Source organism: Perissodus microlepis, chromosome 9 (genome assembly GCF_051167445.1).
Source record: "Perissodus microlepis isolate ML-2025 ecotype Zambia chromosome 9, ASM5116744v1, whole genome shotgun sequence".
NCBI classification, from domain to species: domain Eukaryota; kingdom Metazoa; phylum Chordata; class Actinopteri; order Cichliformes; family Cichlidae; genus Perissodus; species Perissodus microlepis.
The window spans coordinates 5,309,958-5,329,266 of NC_140469.1; the positions used below are offsets into that span (position 1 = coordinate 5,309,958).

Below are 19,309 nucleotides of genomic sequence, written 5' to 3' on the forward strand. Positions count from 1 at the left end.
CTTTGGTATAAAATTTGATCTTTGCTTTTTTTCAAAAACAAAAACAGTTAAAGTACCCCAAAAACTTTAGCAAAAGTGTATTTTACCATTATTATGTATAAATGGATTTATTAAAATAATAAAAAAAAAAGATCTACCCCCAACAAAAACAAAGATGAGATCAAAACACTCACCCCTGTCTGCTGAGGACGTTCTGGGCCTGCTGCTCAATGAATAGGTCACCAGGAGACGCACCATGTTTAGGCGAGGAGAGGGAGGGGTGCCTGCCTTGCTTGGGTGAACTGGGTGTTATGCCAGTCACTGTGTAGTCTTTTGCAGGCACCTTAGCAGAGGAGGACGATGATGTCACATCCATGTATGAAGAGGAGGATGGAGGCTCAGGCGGAGCGGCCCTGCGCTGATTCTCCAGGTTCATCAGCCTCTCCCTCTCTGAGAACAACTCCACCCTGGTGTGACCAATATCACAGCCTGGGTCCGGGTAGCCGTGTGGCGGAGCTGAACGGCCTGCCCTTGGGCTAGTAGCTAAGGTACTGGTGTAAGCACTTAGGGTGATATCTCTGCCTTCCTCTCCCACCAGCTCCCCTCTATTACGTCTCTCTGAGCAGTCTGACTCTTTGTGAGAGCGGGGGTAGCGGGAGTGATGGTCCAAGTCGGGTTCCTGATCCAAAGAGATGCCGTAACGTTCGGCCAGCTGCCGGCGCCGCTCTGCCTTGTAGCGGGCGATGCGTTCAGCCTTGGACTCCAACTCAGGAACACCTTTGGTCGGACCCGAAATGTGAACTGGCTCAGTGTGGATGAAGGACTGAGGCTCAGGCCTGCATCGGGCTCTGGACTGGCGCTCTGGAGCCATCAACTGCATTTCTGGGCTTTCAAATCCCTCCATGCCATAACGCTGAACGGTAACTGGTGCAAGAATAAACAAGTCATGTCTTTGTTGTGTAGAAAGAGACACGGTAGTCTGTAGTACTGTTCTTGTCTCACCAGCACAGGGGTCAGAGGCCCTAGTGTATCGTGGAGTGTCCTCCTCCAGAAGCCGGTTGGCCACCAAGGTAGGCAGCAGAGACGGATGTACTTCACCCTCTATACCCTCCAACCGCCGAGCAATGCGCTCCTTTCTAAGCACAGAAAGAAAGGGAAGAGTCATCTTTACACATTATTATCCTATGTAGTATTATCTTTATTACTGTAGCATATTTATAGATGCATCATTATCTCACCTGTTCATTTCCAAGTCACTTGTGCTTGTGGTAATGCCCTCAAATAGTTTCCTCAATTCAGAGACTTAACAAAAATAAATAAATAAGCAATAAAATCAGTACAGAATAAGCAGATCTAATTAAATGTTTAATTGGTCTAAGACGACAAATTTTGGATAGATTTTGGCTCACAGGAAATATTTGTAGACATGCTTTGGTAATGTGTAATATGAAAACATACCACTGAGCTCACATATACATATTATCATAAAATCTTAGTTTGATTAAATCATTGATGTTATACATTTAATGTTTCTGAATCATTTCCAAAATACTATTTTTCACTAATCGACACAGAAAATCTCACAATGTAGAAGCAAAACCAACTTACAATTTATGTTATTTAAAAAAAAAAAAAAAAAACTGAAAAAAAAAAACCATGAATAAACCCTCCTGAGACCACTGGTTTAAAAGCCCTTATGAACTCTGATGCGTCTTACTTCTATCAGTGGTCCAAGCTGGTTTGAGTCCACCCGTGAATCGATGAAATTACAAAAGCACACCCACCCGTCTATATATAGACTATACAAGTCAATGTCAGCATAAAAACCAACAGGATCGTCTGCATCTTATAAGACAGGATTGCAACAAGGCACAAAAACAGGAAAATTTCTAAAGGGGGAAAAAATTCTCAACCCATCAACAATAAAAGCTGGGAAGCACCTAAATCTGGCTGCCCAGACTTTGGTTATTTAAAATCTTACCAGAATCTATAGCAACAACAATATAACAATTACCAAACACAATGATCCCCATCTAATGGAGCAGAATGGCAGAAACCTCCAAAACTAAGGTTTGCCAAGTTTCAAGGATCGTTCTCAGGAAAGCTTCTGACGTTTCACCATTTCACTTTCGCCAAAAACGTCTGCCTTTCGTTTATTTACATAAAATATAAAGAAAAAAAAAAGTTTTGACTTTGTCACTGCAGAGCATTTTATTGTAAGAACTGCAGAGTAGGATGAAGCTGATCTGTGGAGTGATGGGTTCACCAAAGAAACAGCTGATTGTAATTATTGTAATTATTTGTCACAACATAAAAAGATGGATCCATTCACCCACTTCTGCTCCTCTAATCCAGGATCACTGCCGTTTCTCTGTACTTTATTTTTAAGAAAAGGTATATTTCAAATATTCAACACTTATTCTCTAGTGAATGAAGAAAAATCGAAAATCATATTCAAAATGTTTACTTTTGATTTGATTACTTACTATGTTACAAAAGTCCACAGAGTTTATACATGAGTCAGTTTATAAACAGCTAATCAAAAGCGTCTTCAAACTGTTATGTGCACATTCCAGTGTGAACCACTACAGGATCTTTATTGGAACTTACATTTTGCATTAAACCCTGTCAAGAAAACAAGTGCAGCATAATAACAGCAGTTCATACGTAACATTTTGCAAAGCTGGGCCTTGTAGAAAAACTGGTTTTACACAAATCTTGACTTAATTCCAACCTGGCAAACAAGCTGCTGTTACACAACAGCAACTCTGAAAAACTGTGGGAACATTGACAACGTCAGAGTCATTTTCAGCAAGAAATAAAAAAAAATAAATAAAAAAATAAAAATCACTTCACTCACCTTTGGGGAGATTGGCCAAGAGACTAACATCTATATCCTTGGCGCTTTTGGCTGGGTCGTCCTTTTCGTCACAGGAGAATTCTTTCTGAAAGCTGAGGGGTGCAGAAAAAAATACCAACTCTTATTGAAACAGGGCTGAGCTGTGGGAAACTGGATTTGTTTACATTGTAAGCAGTTGTGAGGGGCTCACTAAATCAATCTGAATTTGATCAAACACAAATCACTGAACTATTTGCTAGAAGCGTGGTCGGTTTGAAAGGTGGTCAAGAATCTAGTCAATCAGTCGGTGGATTGCGGATGAAGCTACAAAAGTATGCAATTAATCATCCGAACTGTGCATTTGGAAGTGAGACTGTAAATTTCATCAACCTCTCCATCTCCAAATATTTATCTAGATATTAGACATTTCTGACCTGTTAACACCCCGAGCCTCGCAGACATGCAGCAAATTTCTCTCTCTCAAAAAAAACAAAAAACCCCAAAAACAACATATTGAAGTCATTTATGGATTTGATTCAAAACCACAAATTTGCAATATAGCTATAAAAGAGCTGGCAGCAGATTACTGCTGTGAGGAAACAGTCAAGAACTGGGAAAACCCAACTCGCTTGAACTCTGTGGCTGCTGTAAGGGACAAAAACCACGGAGTTGTGAACACCCTGATACACACGTGCATGGTGGATCCTTTCTCATCACAACACAGGAACATCTCTTTTCATCACTACTTCTTCATCTTTAGATATGCTCACCATGCATGCAAAGTGCTTTCAAAACAAAACAACAAAATATTTTCAAAAAAATATTTTGGCACCAGATTTTGGGCATCGATGTGCCCAACAGTCTTATAAGTGTTGTGAAGGAAACTTCACAGATTAGAGTGTTAATAAGGAGGCCTGATGGTGTATTTGACAAACAGCCAACAACATTATTGAGCACAATCCTGCAAAGTTAGTTCCTCACCCATCTGAAGTACTGTCTTAATAAAGAAATTTACCTTAAAGAGAATATTTTTTAATGTGATTCATGTATGAGGAAGAGAACACAGGTGTGTATATGTGGAGCTCTGATCATAGAAAGAGAGAAAAAGAGGAGAGGGACACAGGAGAGACCACTGCGAAGGTTGCTTCTTAGTTCTAGAATGAAAAGAAAATAACGTCTCCAAGAGAGCCAGAGCCACTTTGTTTATGTGCAGCAGTCTATATCAGCAAGTGCGTGTATTGATGAACAAGTAAAGCAGTGTTGTGCAATGTCATTGTTCCTATTCTTTATTGTATAGCATGGGAAGAGTAAGCAAACAAAACATGGAAAAAGGAAAAAGATTATCCCGGTTGTGAGGTTGACTTACGGTGCTGGACTTGTAGTGAGAGGAACCCCTGATAACGGACAAGGTGCAACTCTTACAGTTCACTGTGCATTACCATCAGCAATTCTGCAGTATTCAAAGTCACTACTCTGCATAGTGACCTTGAGCTAAATTTTTTCACTCTTTCTCGAGGCTTTTAAAGTGTTTCTTTGCACTTTGGTTTGCTTTTTCACTCATTTTCAGCCCAGTCCTTCTACACGACCATCGCAAAGGAATGCTTATTTGAGCCATTTAACACTGACCTAAGAATCATTCGAGCATAAAATGGGACCCAACTTAAGGGATAACCAGTGTTGGGTCTACAGATAACAGACAACTTAAAGAACGAGCTTAAATTATTGATTTAGACAATTTGTTACCATTAGCCTGTGGCAAAAACGCATCATTCTTTTTAATTTCGTGACCTTAATCTATGAAAATGTTCAAGATAGCACAAGTATAAAATAGCATTTTTGCAGAAACAAGGTGAGAGCTATTAGCTGAACACTTGACATATCCTAGCATGGCGTTGGTATGCCCTTTAAAAACAAGAAAAAGAAAATAAATCCAGCAAAGACCTAAAACAGGACCTGAGAGATGCATCTGGCCCTTTGGTTGAGCCACTTCACTGTTCAGTGAAACCTCAGGCATGGCTGTCAAAAAAACGCTCTTAAGGAAGGGAAACAGGAAGGAAAGGCTGAGGTATGCCAAACTATACAAGGAATGGATTGAAAACCTGCAGCAACTGATGAATACAAATTTGAAATTTTAGGTCAAAATCTTTGTCAGTATGGAAGAAGTACAACAGTATCGATACAGCTACCTATACAACTCAGAGTCTGTCATGGTTTGCGGCTGGATTTCAACCAGTGCTTGTTGGACAAAGGAATTTCATCCACCATGAAGTACTAGGTGTTTGATTAGAAATGGCTTCAATTTTCAGCATTACAATGATCCGAAACACATGACATACCTGACACAAACACAAGGAAACACTATCAGTCATGGATTTGAGCTCCCCTGCAGGAGCATGATGCCTGTTTGCTACATTTGTAAGTAGCACCTTTACTTTTTAAAGGTCTTTTTGCACATCTTACCTCAATGCTCTCTTCTGTAGCAATCTGGGATTGCTTAGTTTAATGGGGTTCTCACTCCCAATTCCTGTGGACAGAAGAAAAGAGTAACATTTATTCATGTTCCACTGTCCATTATTTTCACTTTGAACCCGGGGTTGTGTCTTCAGATGAACAGATGATCAGAGCAGCTTAGGCATGTTAACGTGAAGCAGCTCTCTCTGCAGCTCCTTGGCACAGGACCACATTAATTAAGAGGCCTTCCACAGAGAAAACGAACAATGTGGAAAACAATCTACCTGCCCCACTGAATCATATCGCACAATAAGTAGTCTATGTTAGTTAAAACACACACACACACACCTCCATCCCAAGAAACACCAGACAGACACATAAATCATTGTTGCATTCATATTCAGACACACTGTCTCCTTCTTAAGCATCAGTCTATGTGTTGTGCATGAGGTCATACATCAGAGCGTTTGACGGCCTGTGTACAGTGCAGTTTCACCACACATCAAAGTTGCAGTGCAGATGGGATCATTGTCAGTGGGTAGCATTTCTACACTGCACCCTCCAGGAATACAGAGAGCACAGATAGTTTCCTCAGCCCTCAGAAGCATACTGTGTGATAAAACCTAATTACATACACAATCCAACTTTCTACAGTCTGGTGTGTATTAGGAAGAAAAATCAAGTCGGTAAACACGGGAACAATGTGGTATAAACGCCTGCCTACAGAGAAATACAGCCTCAGTACCCCCCATCCCACCAAAATGGGGCATTAGTGGGTATTAAACATCACAACAGTCTCATGAGGAGCCCAAGTTGTGCAACACATCCCTGTAGGGAACATCTATGCTTGCTATTTGCTCTAAACCTCAAACGTGCGGTTCTGGCTGCACTTGGACCTCTGAGTAGCCAGAGCTGTGCAATTTCGGGAGAAACATGTGGTCCCACTTCCATCCCCTCCGAGTTCACCTCAAGGTCAAATCCCCCCCCCCCATTAAACTTGCCCACTGCTCCACCCAAACCCCTAACATCTCCCCAGTGGCTACCCACCTCAAACTAACCCCCGCCCCTCCTTTCCCCATTCCAGATCTGTTAGTCCCTGTTAAAGATGTTTGGGTTGATGCTTTCAATCCCTCCTACTTAAGCAAAACATCATCTGAGACATTTGAGAAGAAAGGAGGCCTATTTGGAGAAGGTGGTGTGTGGGTATGGGTTTAGGGGTAGTTGAGTATTGTTTCAGCTGGATGGAATAGGGCTGCTGAAACACAGTGAGCCTTGAATGATAATCTTATTCATCAGAGTTGACTGCGTTTTCTTTTGACCAGAGTCCAAAAGATTAAGTCAACATCATTCAAGCAGATATAAAGTCTCTTTACTGATCACACATAGATGAAGTTTAGATTTTATACAAGCTTAATTGCAACTTAATCTTTGGCAGTAACAGACTTTTGAACATCTAATTTTTGAGACCAGCAAAAGGTTGAGGAAGCTATTATTTCTTGATATTTCTGTGATATCATCTCAGACAGATTAAGGTCAGGACTAGGCCTTTTTTTTTTTTTTCTTAATTTAGTTGTGCTCTTTGGGTCAAAGTGTTTTCATCATTCCATTTTTCCCCCGAGATTCAGATCTAGAACTGATATCCTGGTTTTCTCCTATAAAAAGCTGAATCCATTGCTCCCTCATGACTACGATGCTCCCTCCACCGTGCTTCACACTTGAAACGGTAAGGCATTCGTGTTCGGTGGTTTTCTCCTTTCAAACAGTATTTTTTTTTTAAAAGCTTAGCTATATGTCTAATTCATCTTGTATATGTTTTTTGGTATGCACCTATTATTCAGTATTTTTTAAATTACAGTTGTTGAGATTTCCATTAGCAATAGAAAATGAGACAGTCCTGAATTAAGCTTCTCACAACTTTGAGTTAAAGCTATAAATAAATGCAATAGAGTTTTCTACACAATGGAATGACCACTATTGACCAAACGTCAGCTACAAAGCAATACGCGATATTGATGATACATGAAGCAGTATCACTTAACATGTGGATGACTTTACAAATGTAGCCTTCTTTAAACAAGTAGTGTTGAATATTAGACTGCTGTACTGGAGAGCAGCCTTCCAGCTCTGGTCCAGATGCCAAACTAAACATGTGACTGAGTTGGGCTCAACTGTCACAGTTAGGTTCCAAAACTCTTCAATAAGTGAAGGCTATGTTGAGCTCCACACACCACAGCTAATAGCCATGGTGAAGACAATTGAGGTGAAGTGAAAGACAACATTTATCCAGAGCTAACAATTACAACTCCTCGTAATTTAACTGAAATCAAAACCTTTGTTATTGGTAAAAAGCCAACGTGTGTCTTATATCCCACTGCTTGTTCAAGAAGCATAAAGAAAGAAAGAAAGTGATTGTTTACCCTTTCTCCACAACTAATGCTATCTTTTACATAACCATACTAAATTGATACAAATTGTTGGGTGTCTTAATACAGACTACCACAGCCACAGCAACCACAAGATTACTTTAAAAACATCCACAATATTGTATCGCCATTTCATCTTTCTGTACTGTGATACCCACATGGAGCCATGAATGCCAGGTTAAAGGAGGTGAAGTCTGATGAAATGTAAAGATGTCTAATACTGTTAATTTAATGAGTAAACTGGAAATACATGAGAATAAAGGAGTTAATTTACTAACATTTTGATAAGAAATAATAATAAAAAAATAATAATCAGGCTTGTTCGAAGGCATTTTTGAGGCTCAAAATGTGGTTTTAGTGCCAGGGCTACAGTTGGGTTATGGTTAGGTATAAGGTAAGGGTTAGACATTAATTTTTCATGGCTAGAGTAAGCCACTAGAGAAAGCATTGCCAATTAGATGTCCTCACTAAGATATGAAAGTGTGCGTGCGTGATGAACCACACCGGTTTCAGTACTCGTCCACCTTACCCCAATTGTTCTTGGCATCATTCATGCTTTTCAGATGTCTATAATGTAAGTGGTCAGTGGATTTAAATGTTTAGGAATAACAAAACTGAAAAGTATCTTAATTTCCATTTAAATTATAGTGTAAAACAAAACCAGATGTAAAGTTTAACTAGCTGCTTTTGCAACAAATAACCCGCGCCTTCTTACCCTTGGGGGCAGCCGTCTTATGCTATTGTGAAGTCTCAGACTTAATTCTTCACAAACCAGACCTGTACTCCTTTTACACCTCATATACTCTATATGTTGTGGCATGTGGTCCATCAGGAGTGACACCACCCTCCACCACCATCCCCACGGTTCCCAGAAAGGGCCTCAATTCATTCGTCATTCCAGACACAGGCATAAAAACCTCCACAAAGATCACAGATGTCGCACAGCCTTTGATGCTGGCTGTAATCTACAGAAACACTATGGCTGCTATAGCCGCAAGGGAATACGCCAGGAATTCCTCAGCACTGTGCCCCGTGTGTGTCGACGAGGCTGTAAAGGCAGCTTGATGCTGATAAAACATGAGGATAAAATCATTTCACGATTCAGTGGAGTGTCATTGAGGTTCTGAAGTGTACAAGCCTTTTATGTGATGGTATCAAAGGTTGTTGTATAACACTGTCTGTTAACAAAGAAGCTAAGTTAACTTTGGGAAGGCTCTGATAAACTTGACAGTAACATGAGGCTAAAGCTCCATGTCTTAACCCACAATACACCCAGTGTGGCAGCCAAAGAGGCATCAGTGGCTGACCATATGTCTAATTTACGATCCAGGATTAACTTTGATTCCTGGGATTACAGCAGGCCCAAAAGTAACCACCCTTTATCTGTATGAATTACATCACACCTGAAGTGCCTGACATTTAAGTCTCAACACCCCCCACCAATTTTCCAGTTGCCCACCGATTCTGTGTGCTGGGATTCTCAAGCTGCAACTAAAGCCTCCACACTAACAGGAGCTTAAGAATTAAGGCATTGAGGGGAAAAAAAAAAAAAACAGATGGAGAGACAGAAATTAGGTGAGGCCACTGCTACCAAACAGTGTTCTAAGCACAGGGATGCCACAATAAGCCAATTAGGTCTTAAACACTAGTATTAATGACTATAAAAGCAGTTCAGCTGCAAAGTCTGAATGAAAGCGTACTTCTACAACCTAAACTCCTCAAACAAGCTTCAAAGCACATCCTCCTCCGAACAACACAAGACTATTCTGTATGCTCACATAAAAGCCTGACACTGAGGGCCACCTGCTGCAGATTCACATCCATCTTAACACAGACAAGCAGATCTAAACACTCAGGTGTCAGTTAGAAAATATAATGAGATGCACTCAGACAAACACAGGTATCAACTAGTGGCCAATCAGTGGGTGTATAAACAGGGTGAAGGAAAGAATGCAAAAACTGTAACATAGACCTTAACAGTGATAATATTAATCTGTGATGCCACATTGTCTCTAATGCTGAGTACTGACAGGTACAAACATGTCAGTACTTCTCACATGTTTGTACCTGTCAGGACTTCAGCCAGTGCTTCTGATATACACAATATGACATTTATATATTACAAAGACATGAATAATTGGGTCATTTAGAGCAGTAGACCAAGCTTTGCGTTCTATTCAAACCTTTCGAATTCAAAATTGTTGATTAATGATTGACATGAAATCATTCATTGCTGCTAAAGTTTGTCTTTAAATACCATCGTTCTGCAGTTTAAAGTCAATGATACAAGTTTTAAGGAGGTTGTCGTTTTGAAATGGCGTTTTGCGACATATTTGCTGGCTTTTCACTGAATGCTGTTCTTGTCCAGTTCACAAATTTCGTCTGAAAGAGCTGACCTTAAACAAGAAACTCAAGTTCTGAAGCAAAAATTTTAACAAAGTTTTTGCCAGCAGTGAAGTTGCAGTGTGCCCTCTGTTGGTCAACCTATGCAATGACCCTTTCATTTTTCAGCTTTTATAAATGACAATACTGACAGATCAGACACTACTAGCTTCTCTGACAATTCGCTGTTATAAATGAAGGACATGTGTAGTGAAAACATTTAGTCAAATAAATTGTGTGAAGTACAAAAATATGTTGAAAGTAGATATTTCTGCAACACCCCATGTCTTGCTTAAAAATAGTTACTTTGTCCTGATTACCAGGTTCTCCTTTTTTCCCTGCACATGGAGACCGTCTTTAACAGCTTACTGAGCTCAGCTATTCACTGCTCTCTTATGACACAGTGCTTAAGTGCTGTGCAACAGATCATATCCATATAGCATCTCTGTGTCTATCTCTATCTCTATATCCATCTCTATCTATATTTCTCCATATCTATCTCTGTATCTAGACTGAAAAAAAACGAAAAAAAAAAAAACTACTGAATACTCCTAATGACCCAAATGTTCCAAAGTCAGTAAATTTTGTTTAATTCAGTGCAAAACCATATACACCTTCACAACACATCCATAAAACTACTTTTTCAAACGTCCAAGTAGCTATGGAGCCTTGAAATAGCTTCCTACATAAAACAGCCCCCTGCAGTATTAAGAATCCCTCATCTTTACATAGTGTCCTTGGAGGCTACAGCTGCAGTGCAAGGACAGCTGGCTGGAAAGCAGGACAGTGAGCAGAGAGGAAGGGAGTCTGCGGTTTGTTGCCTGCCAACTTCTACGAGCTTAGAGTCCCAACAGCCCAAACCAGAGTAACCTGTCCCCAAGCTCTCTGCCTGAGCTACAAAATCTGAGCTGCAGAGCCCTAAGTCACTGCACTTACCTTGGCTGCAGAACTTGACGTGACTCAGGTAATTCGAGATCCATGGATTCCGGTACATTTTGGCAACAGAGTCAGGTGAGAGTTTAAGACAGAAAAGAAGTGAAAGACACGGGAAGACAGAACAGCTGACCGAGAAGTGATGCAGCTACAAAAGTACTCCGTCAGTGCTCCGGGACAGGCAGAGAGGGAGGGAGAGGTGAGTCAGGTAGTATTAGAGAGAAGCAGGATAGAGGGAGGGAGGGGGAGAGAGAAAGATGTCCCAGCCGCAGTACCAGCATAAGCAGTGGTGGTCCTGACAGGCAAACAGAGGAGTGCTCTAGCTTTTGCTGCACTACACCTCTTCTCAGATTCACTCCTCTGCTCTGGCTCCTCTCACCAACCAATGTGGACTAACCGGTGCCCGCAATAACAACAACCTGCAGGTCTAAAAGCTGCTCAGCATGGGCTAAGCTCATTAGCCAAGGGAGCAAAATTAGGCCCCTTCTCTACTGCAGACTGGAGCAAAGTGTCCTGCATGCTTCAGAGTGAGCCTCAGAGAAGAGAAAGAGAGAGAGAAAAAAAAAAAAAACTGTGCATGCACGAGAGAGAGAGATAGTTATGAGAGTCCCACGAGAGCACTGCCTTCCCTTGGCTCACACACTCGAGTGGGATGCCAAAGAAACCGGTGCAGAGCGTCAGAAAAGGGAGGGAAGAGAAATAGTGCGGGGTCTGGAGAACGAGAGTGGAAATAATGAGGGCAGGAAGAGAAGACGAGAAAGTTCAAATGACCCTCTCAGTCTGATGAGAAATTCCAGTCATCTCTCAGCAGGGACAAAATAAAAGGAACAGCATGGAGCTAGGCAGAAAAAAAAAAAAAAGCTGGGAAGGGCAAAGAGAAGGTAAGAAAGAAAGAGCGAAACAAAGTCAGGAAAAGAACGAAGGAGCGTGCGAGCTGAAATGGGGGAAACAGAAATGTGTCTGCTCGTGACTAATGTTACCATTACACCAACAGTTTGCTTCTTCCTAGAACAACTAATAAGAGGTGCAAGGGGAAGAGAACTAGGTTGATTTATTGATATCCCCACAATTCTCCTTTTAACACACTAATCAAACGTGTTTGTGTGACTCAAGCCCACATAAACCAATGTTACACAGTGAGTCATGGCATGTAGAAACCCATTCTATTCTATTGTATGAATATGCTTTACGTGATTGCCAAGAACAAGACAAATGTGCTTGCACACTCACACCTCACCTATACGTCAATGTGACAACGACATGCTTATTACTGTAGTGAGAGGGCACTACAGGGAGGCTGGCACAGTGCCTGATGGTGCCTTTAAGAAGATACTGTGGGGGAAAAAAGTGATGCATCTTATCTTTCTGCAGCACACAGAGAGAAAGCTGTCAGCGCCAAACACACAGCAGTCAACATAAAGCAGATCTTTTGGATGGAACCAGCCACAAATGTCAGTTTCTCAATTCAATGGCTGAAAGGTGTCAAAGGGGGGGGGATAAAAACCACCTTCTTTAAAATATATGCATCTCAATGGAGCTCTTTTAAACTTCCTGCAAATCTAAACTAGGTTATTGGACTGTATCGAAAGCACATCCAGGATATCACATCATAACATTTGTCAAAGAACATAAATCAGCCTTTTCCCACCACCTTGGACTATAAAGGTGTGCTAAGATGTAACAGGACTGTCTGACGATGGTGTGTAAACTGTAGAGGTGGCATGTCTGGATCCCTCTCCAGGATGAGCTCATCTGGCTCAGCATGTGAGTGGCGCACATGCACACATCCATCACAGAGCTGCCAGTTCACACCGTGGCTGAGTGGGTGGAGGAAGCGCTACCTGCACGCAACGCTCAAAGTGTTACTTTCAATGTCAGTGGTTTCGCAGACTGACAGACACCTGACAACTGATGCAGTGTATTCATAAAATGAATGAGTTTGCATATAAGTGAATTTTACCTAAGGAGATAAAGGAGCTAGAGGAGCTAGAGGACACCGATACTGTCAGCCAAAGCTGGCCGTTAGCCGATCTTTAGCTACTGATAATCACAACTGCTGATAAATGGGAATTTCAAAACGCAAGAAGCACCCATCGACAATATTATGAGTGTTGCTGTTTAACTAGAGGCCACTCTGCAACTTCCCTGTTCAAGTGAGATTTCAGGTCCTAAGTTTCAATTAACCCTCAGCTTTCTGCCTTTTACATATCAGTGGGCCTTTCATGCACTCTCAAAGCTTTGACATGGCATGACCAAAAATACCTACTTTCAGTAACAGGGTATGAAGGCTGGAGATATACTTTAGATAAACTATGCAATGATTCGTGCTGAAAAACAAATTATTTAACCATCAATGGTCTGAGGATGTGCTGAGGATGGTTTTTTTTCCCTTTTGAAAAGGTTATCAGAAGAATATGTTAACAGAAGCATCGTCTTTTAGTCTCATCCACTCACCGTGGGTCTGCTTACAGCATCAGGCAGTTATCCGTTTCCATCCACCATTCAGCGTTTACAAATGCGTGAAACCAAAGCCTGCTTAAATCTGATTAATCACCAATATCACTCAATATTGTCTTTGCCTACAGTCTCTGTATGTTCATATCTGTTTACAGAAGTTAAGGTCAGAGGGTTTGAATAATTAACCAAAATCCTCTTTAAGCAACTTCTCAATAAATTGTTGAAAACATGCGGAAATTTATTTAATTTGCACTTTTAATTTAAGTCAACCAGCCTCTTTATGTGCATTTAGCCATTTGTGTTGCCGTTAATGTCAACATATCAACCCCCCCCCCCCCCCCCCCCGAAAGAAAAGAAAAAAACAAAACCACATACACACCACCCACACATATTTCTAAATGTGTGTGGCAACTGTACTAATGAAGAAGAAAAACTTACCTCCCATCTGGATGTCTGCCTTGTATGTAATGTTTGATTTTGACTCATCGGCTTTAGGAATGACATCAGTTCAACAAAACCACTAACCACTGCTTCTGCCCTGTTATTACCAATCATGAGTCTTCACTGACTGGGCAAGACTTTACAGGTTGCTGCAATGATGCACTGTTCTTGTTTTCTTCGTCTTTGTGGTGGATAATCAGATTTTACTCGGCAGGATTACAGGATGACGCAGTACTGTATAAACAAGCGCACACAAAATAATTTTAAAAGAAAAAGATTTTTAAAAACTATTTCATCAAATATGGAGAATGTGAACATCAAACAAATCAGCTGACCTAAGCCTGCTACTGATTACCTAATTTAAAAATCAATGTGTTTAACCTCCTAAGACCCGAACTCTTCCACGTAATGCATTTTTAATTTCTCTTTGATATTTGGGCTGATTGGGCCCCAATGAATGTAAAAACAAAGAATTACCAGATTTTTTATTTTTTTTTACCTAATTTTTGTTTTTAAGAAAAATAAGAGCCACATATGAGGATATTCATTTAAAATTTTGATAGAACAGTAGCAGTATAATGTCCTCGTAAGTGGATATCAGGCCCTTGAAGAGCAAAATTGAGTATTTTGGTCTAAATAACCCAAAATGTGATGTCTACATCTGTGGACACCAGGTCCTAGGAGCTTAATTTCACTGTGTTTACTTCTTTTAAACTCTTTTTAAATCCATGTTATAATGAAACACAGAAAACAATTCCCATTTACTCTCCTTAGAAACTCTGTGGGAACCAGCTTGCGTTTGCTCCTGTAAATGCTCACATGCAGACTATAAACCAGCCTAAAACACTTAAACGAATGGTTGAATAGAGACCCTAAACTGGAACAAATGGCAGTGAACATAGAAATTTAAGACATCTTTGCTGTCACACAGAAAAACATTGACGCCCATGATGAGGGTATGTAAATTTCTGACTACAACTGTGTTTCTATTGAACGAGAGCTTTTTGAGGAAACCACTAAAGTATCAAAACTCATCTATTATATGAGAGAAGTGAGAATTTGTTCTGATGGTCAAAGCTTAGGGATGATGGGTTTATGCCAAAATAAGCATGCATTCAGTGTGAGTGCAAAGCTTTTGTTATGGTCAGAGATTGTGACAGCTCAATACTGACGCTTGGGAGTAAATAATTCACAGTATTTTTTTCTTTAAGGGCAAGTATTAAAATAAGTTGAATTGTCACATGCAGTCATTCTGCTAGTTTGCGTTCAATTAAAGCCTAAGCAATAAAAACTGAAAACAACTAAATTGTCAGCTAATCAATTCATAGCTTAAGCCATGAAAACAAATGAAATGTAACTAGCATGAAAAGAAAAGTAGCTTAACTGTTAAAGTTATGAAAGTAATATTTCAGATGAAGCTGCGTTACCCAAGATACTTTAAATATGTACTACAAACAGTGTCATTTGGTACGTAAGCAGTCGGTTGTTAAAATGCGAGGATGTATGGGTAGGTTAAGGCGTTAAACACTGTGAGAAAGACACTTTACGTTTTTGAAGTTTAGCATGACTGAGAGTGAAGAAGTTTGTGCTTAATATCATAATAGCAGAGACACACCTAACCACTCATCATTCCCCAGATGTTCACATTCAAGGTGGACGTTGTTTCAGTCTGGACAAGCTCACATGTGCAGCCAGTCATGGGGTCATTATTAGATAAACACTTCCAGATAGGACATGTTTGCACTTAGAATGACCCCCTGTGTGGAGAGGCATCCCAACGTGTCTGCGAGGAGAGAAGTGCCTAATGGCTGCATCACATTCCCGGTTGGAAAACCTCTCTAAAGACAGAGAATGTGGAGAAAGAGGGAAAAGAGCGAGTTTTTCCAAGGCACTCTCTTTCTCTGGGCTCTTTTGCAGCGCTCCTAGAAATAAAGTCCAGATTTATAGCATCCCCGAGGAAAGATATCCGTTTTGTCTGGCCAGAGAGCAGTGCACGGTTCCAGTGCATGTGGCCATGCTGTCTCTGCAGATACATAACAGAGCTCAACCCCGGCATCACAGTCATAAATTCCATATAGGGGGGCTGCCGAATGAAAGGTAAAGATATTCATATGCACACGTGAAGGAAGTTAAAGGAGGGGAGGCTGAGGATAAAACTCCATTTGCCATGTTGTTAAATGTCTTTTACTGGGCATGATGGGTTTTCAGTATGACGCAAACAGATTCTTCTAGGTGCCCTTTGACCTTCAAATAGTGTGTTAAGACAGAAGGTTTTTGCAACATGTCACTGACAACTTGATCTCAATATAGAGTGATTACTTTAAAAGAGGTTTGGTTCCTCTCCCAGTCTGGATGCTGAATTTATTGGAGGTTTTTGAACTTATGACTACTTTAATTTGGACCATTTGAAATGATCAGACGAACTTCACACTCATGAACTGATGCCAATATCCCCATCTCCATGATCACTAATTTTTTGTTCTTATAAATGTAACCCCACAGTGATTCTGGGTCTGCTGACCCTTCTTAGAACAGCTCTGTATCTAAAATAAAAACGCCAAAACCTCCCAAATATGATAAAACAAGGTTTAAAGTCTTCTCTTCAACTAAAACACAGGAGTGCCTAGAAATGTTATATTTTATAATATATATGAAAGACACAGCTACTGTCCCATCATGGTTTCTGGACTCATTTTGCATCATTAACATTAGCCTCACGTCAGTTTTATGGAGAAGTAGGGCTGTGCCATTTCATAGCATCTGCACACATTTCTATGCAATATGAAAATGTCACATTGTTAGGTCATTGCTACAGAAATGTCTTGCATCCAAGTTCCATAGTATGAGCAAGGAGACAAGCCGGGCATGTCTGAGTGTGAGAGTTTTACTTCCTAAAAAGGGAGGTACTTGAACAACCTTCAACAAGGTATAGTATTTTCAACATATGCAGATATTTTAAAAATAATAATTGTGATGCAACTTTGAAGCTAGGCTGTCTACCCCATCCAGAAGTGAAAATAGTTAGACCAGATGGTGGCGTACCAATTTATCATCCAATGCTAGCATGCTTAGCAAGTTACATTCATGAATTGTATAGAAGTGACAACTGCTCCTTAAAGGTGGGTGGGTTGTGTGAAATAAAAGGACTGAACTGAAGAACCGTTTCTAAACATTTTTCACCCAATAAAAAAGCCCAACATATGTTAAAAGGGCTAGTGTTAACATAAGTTGGCTGGCTGACTCAAATATGAAACTTTATGGGATGCCTGAGCTCTGAAAAGCCGTTCAGGTCAGATATATCAGGCCTCAAACTTCAAAAGACGTTCCTGGACAAGATCTTAAAACTTCGTTATCAACTTGCTTTCTGAACGGTCTTTGAAACTTTACAGTTATACTGAAAATAGATCCTGCAACGCTGACCTTCTCTGGCAATAGTGCTCTATTAACCCCCAGAAAACCCCCCACAAACACCCCAGCATAGCTTTCCCAGAATAACACAGATAAGAGGTCTTAAGCAGACTTCATTGTCTCTGAAGTGCTCCAGCAACTCAACTCTAGGCCCAACACAGAGCTAAAACATGAGCTAACTAATGTTCTAATATTGTATTACTTTTTAGAGGGATGGAGGTAGAAAATAATTTAATTACCTTAATTTCCCATAAAGCCATTAGAAAAATGTCATCCCTTATTTTTGTTAATCTTGCTTGTTTTTTCCTCTGCATTTTGGTTTTTAATTATCTTTGTTTAAACAAACAAACAAATAAATTAATAAATAAAAAGGTGAGTGAAAAAGAAATACTCAGTGCATCATGGGTAGCCCCCAGGAGCCTTGATCCACTGCAGTGTAACACAGGGAGGTTTTGGGGTCACCTGAACCAGCCCTAACTATAAGCTTTATCAAAGGGGGCCTGAAAGCTGAAGGCTCTGCCTCCCATTGTACTTTTCCATGCCATAGGAATTACATGTACGGCAGCAGTCTGAGAGCAAAGTGCTCTACTGGGGTGATACGGTAAGATAAGATAACACCTGATTATTTAAGACCTTATATGCGAGGAGAAGGATTTTAGATTTAATTCTGATTTTTAACAAGAAGCCAATGTAGAGAAGCCAGTATAGAAATATGAAAATATGCTCTCTCTTTCTGCCGATACCAAACGCAGATCCAATACCTGCAAATAAATGTGACCAAGCTTATCTGAAGTCTACTTTGAATAAATTATCCAGAAAATAACATAACTCAAAAAAAAAAAAAAGAACCTCAACAAATTTTGATGAATTATTTCCTCCCGTGATTAAGTACCTAAAATATTAACAGTCAGTGGACAACACGCTTTCCATACCTGTAACTGCAATTAGGATTAATATGTAATTATATAAGCCATCTGTTCCTCAATGATTATGTGACCCACGAGGCATGTGATGCACCTGCAAAGCTGAAACAAGTCTAAACTACCCGATTCCAACTGAGCCCTGGGGAAACATCTATACCCAAGTCAGCGTGCGTACACGCGTACACGCGTCCGCACACACAGCTTTGAGCTCTTAAATAAACACGTGTGTGCTTTAGAGTGATAAACACTGCACATCTGGTGAGAGGAGAGAGCGCTACAGAACCAAGATTCTTTATCAACTCTGCTTGCCAGAGAATTTGTTTCCACCCTCAAGCGCCACGGACACCTTCCCAGGAACTGTCATCCTGGAGGATGGGAACGCTTAAGGGTATGGATAGAGATACTGGAGGAAAGCTCATGTCTCGACCAAGAGTGAGGCGAGCCAGCAGAGTGGAGGCTGCCACTGGTAAAGGGAACCAAATGTAGCTACAATGATCAGTGCCTGGCAAGATGCAATTATTTCCAGAGTTAAGAGCTGGGAACTCAGTGAACTATGGGCTTGGTAGTCCAGCTCTGCTATGTCCGAATAAACATTATCAATGGCACAGGTACTCAGCTAAGAACACTGAAATACCTAAATAAACTCAACTATTTTGCTAAATAGTCTCTCCTAACAGTGATCGTCATGTCTTGGCCAGCAAAAGCAGACGTGGCAAGTCAGCCCCCGTGTTTGACTTCTACATGCTGATTAAACAAAAAGAACAACGCTTTACCTTGAAAGCATTTCAAGCACGGATGCAAAGTCCCAACTTTTTCCAGATTCATTAAGATTATGCTTCATGTATCTGCCAAAGGTATCTGCCAATACCTAGTGTAGATCCAATAGTAGGGTTACATTCATTTTTATATCTCTGAGGAAGAGAATTGATCTAACTTTTTATAACAGAATGTAAAAAATAAATACATCAAAAAAATATATACCATTACTGGAATTTATTAGAAAATGTTAGAGAGTAACAGGGTTAAGTTAAAGTTAAATGAAGACGTTTAAAAAAATAAAATAAATAAAATAA

The 19,309-nt window shown here is 40.3% G+C and overlaps 1 protein-coding gene across 15 annotated transcripts in view; it reads right to left on the minus strand.

Moving 5' to 3' along the window:
* The window catches only part of svila (supervillin a), a 77,179-nt gene that overhangs the window by 37,318 nt on the left and 20,552 nt on the right, over positions 1–19,309 (minus strand). For 7 of the 15 annotated variants that reach the window (XM_084938802.1, XM_084938801.1, XM_084938804.1 and 4 more), the window contains exons 1-6: positions 11,011–11,805; positions 5,279–5,342; positions 2,840–2,931; positions 1,218–1,281; positions 982–1,115; positions 174–903 (exon numbers count right to left, since the gene is read on the minus strand). In XM_084938802.1, the coding sequence (XP_084794928.1) occupies positions 174–903; positions 982–1,115; positions 1,218–1,281; positions 2,840–2,931; positions 5,279–5,342; positions 11,011–11,068 (1,142 nt within the window). In that variant the 5' untranslated portion in view covers positions 11,069–11,805. Of the gene's footprint in view, positions 1–173; positions 904–981; positions 1,116–1,217; positions 1,282–2,839; positions 2,932–5,278; positions 5,343–11,010; positions 11,807–19,309 lie in introns of those variants that run through there. The other 8 variants (XM_084938806.1, XM_084938803.1, XM_084938808.1 and 5 more) reach the window with 5 other exon arrangements.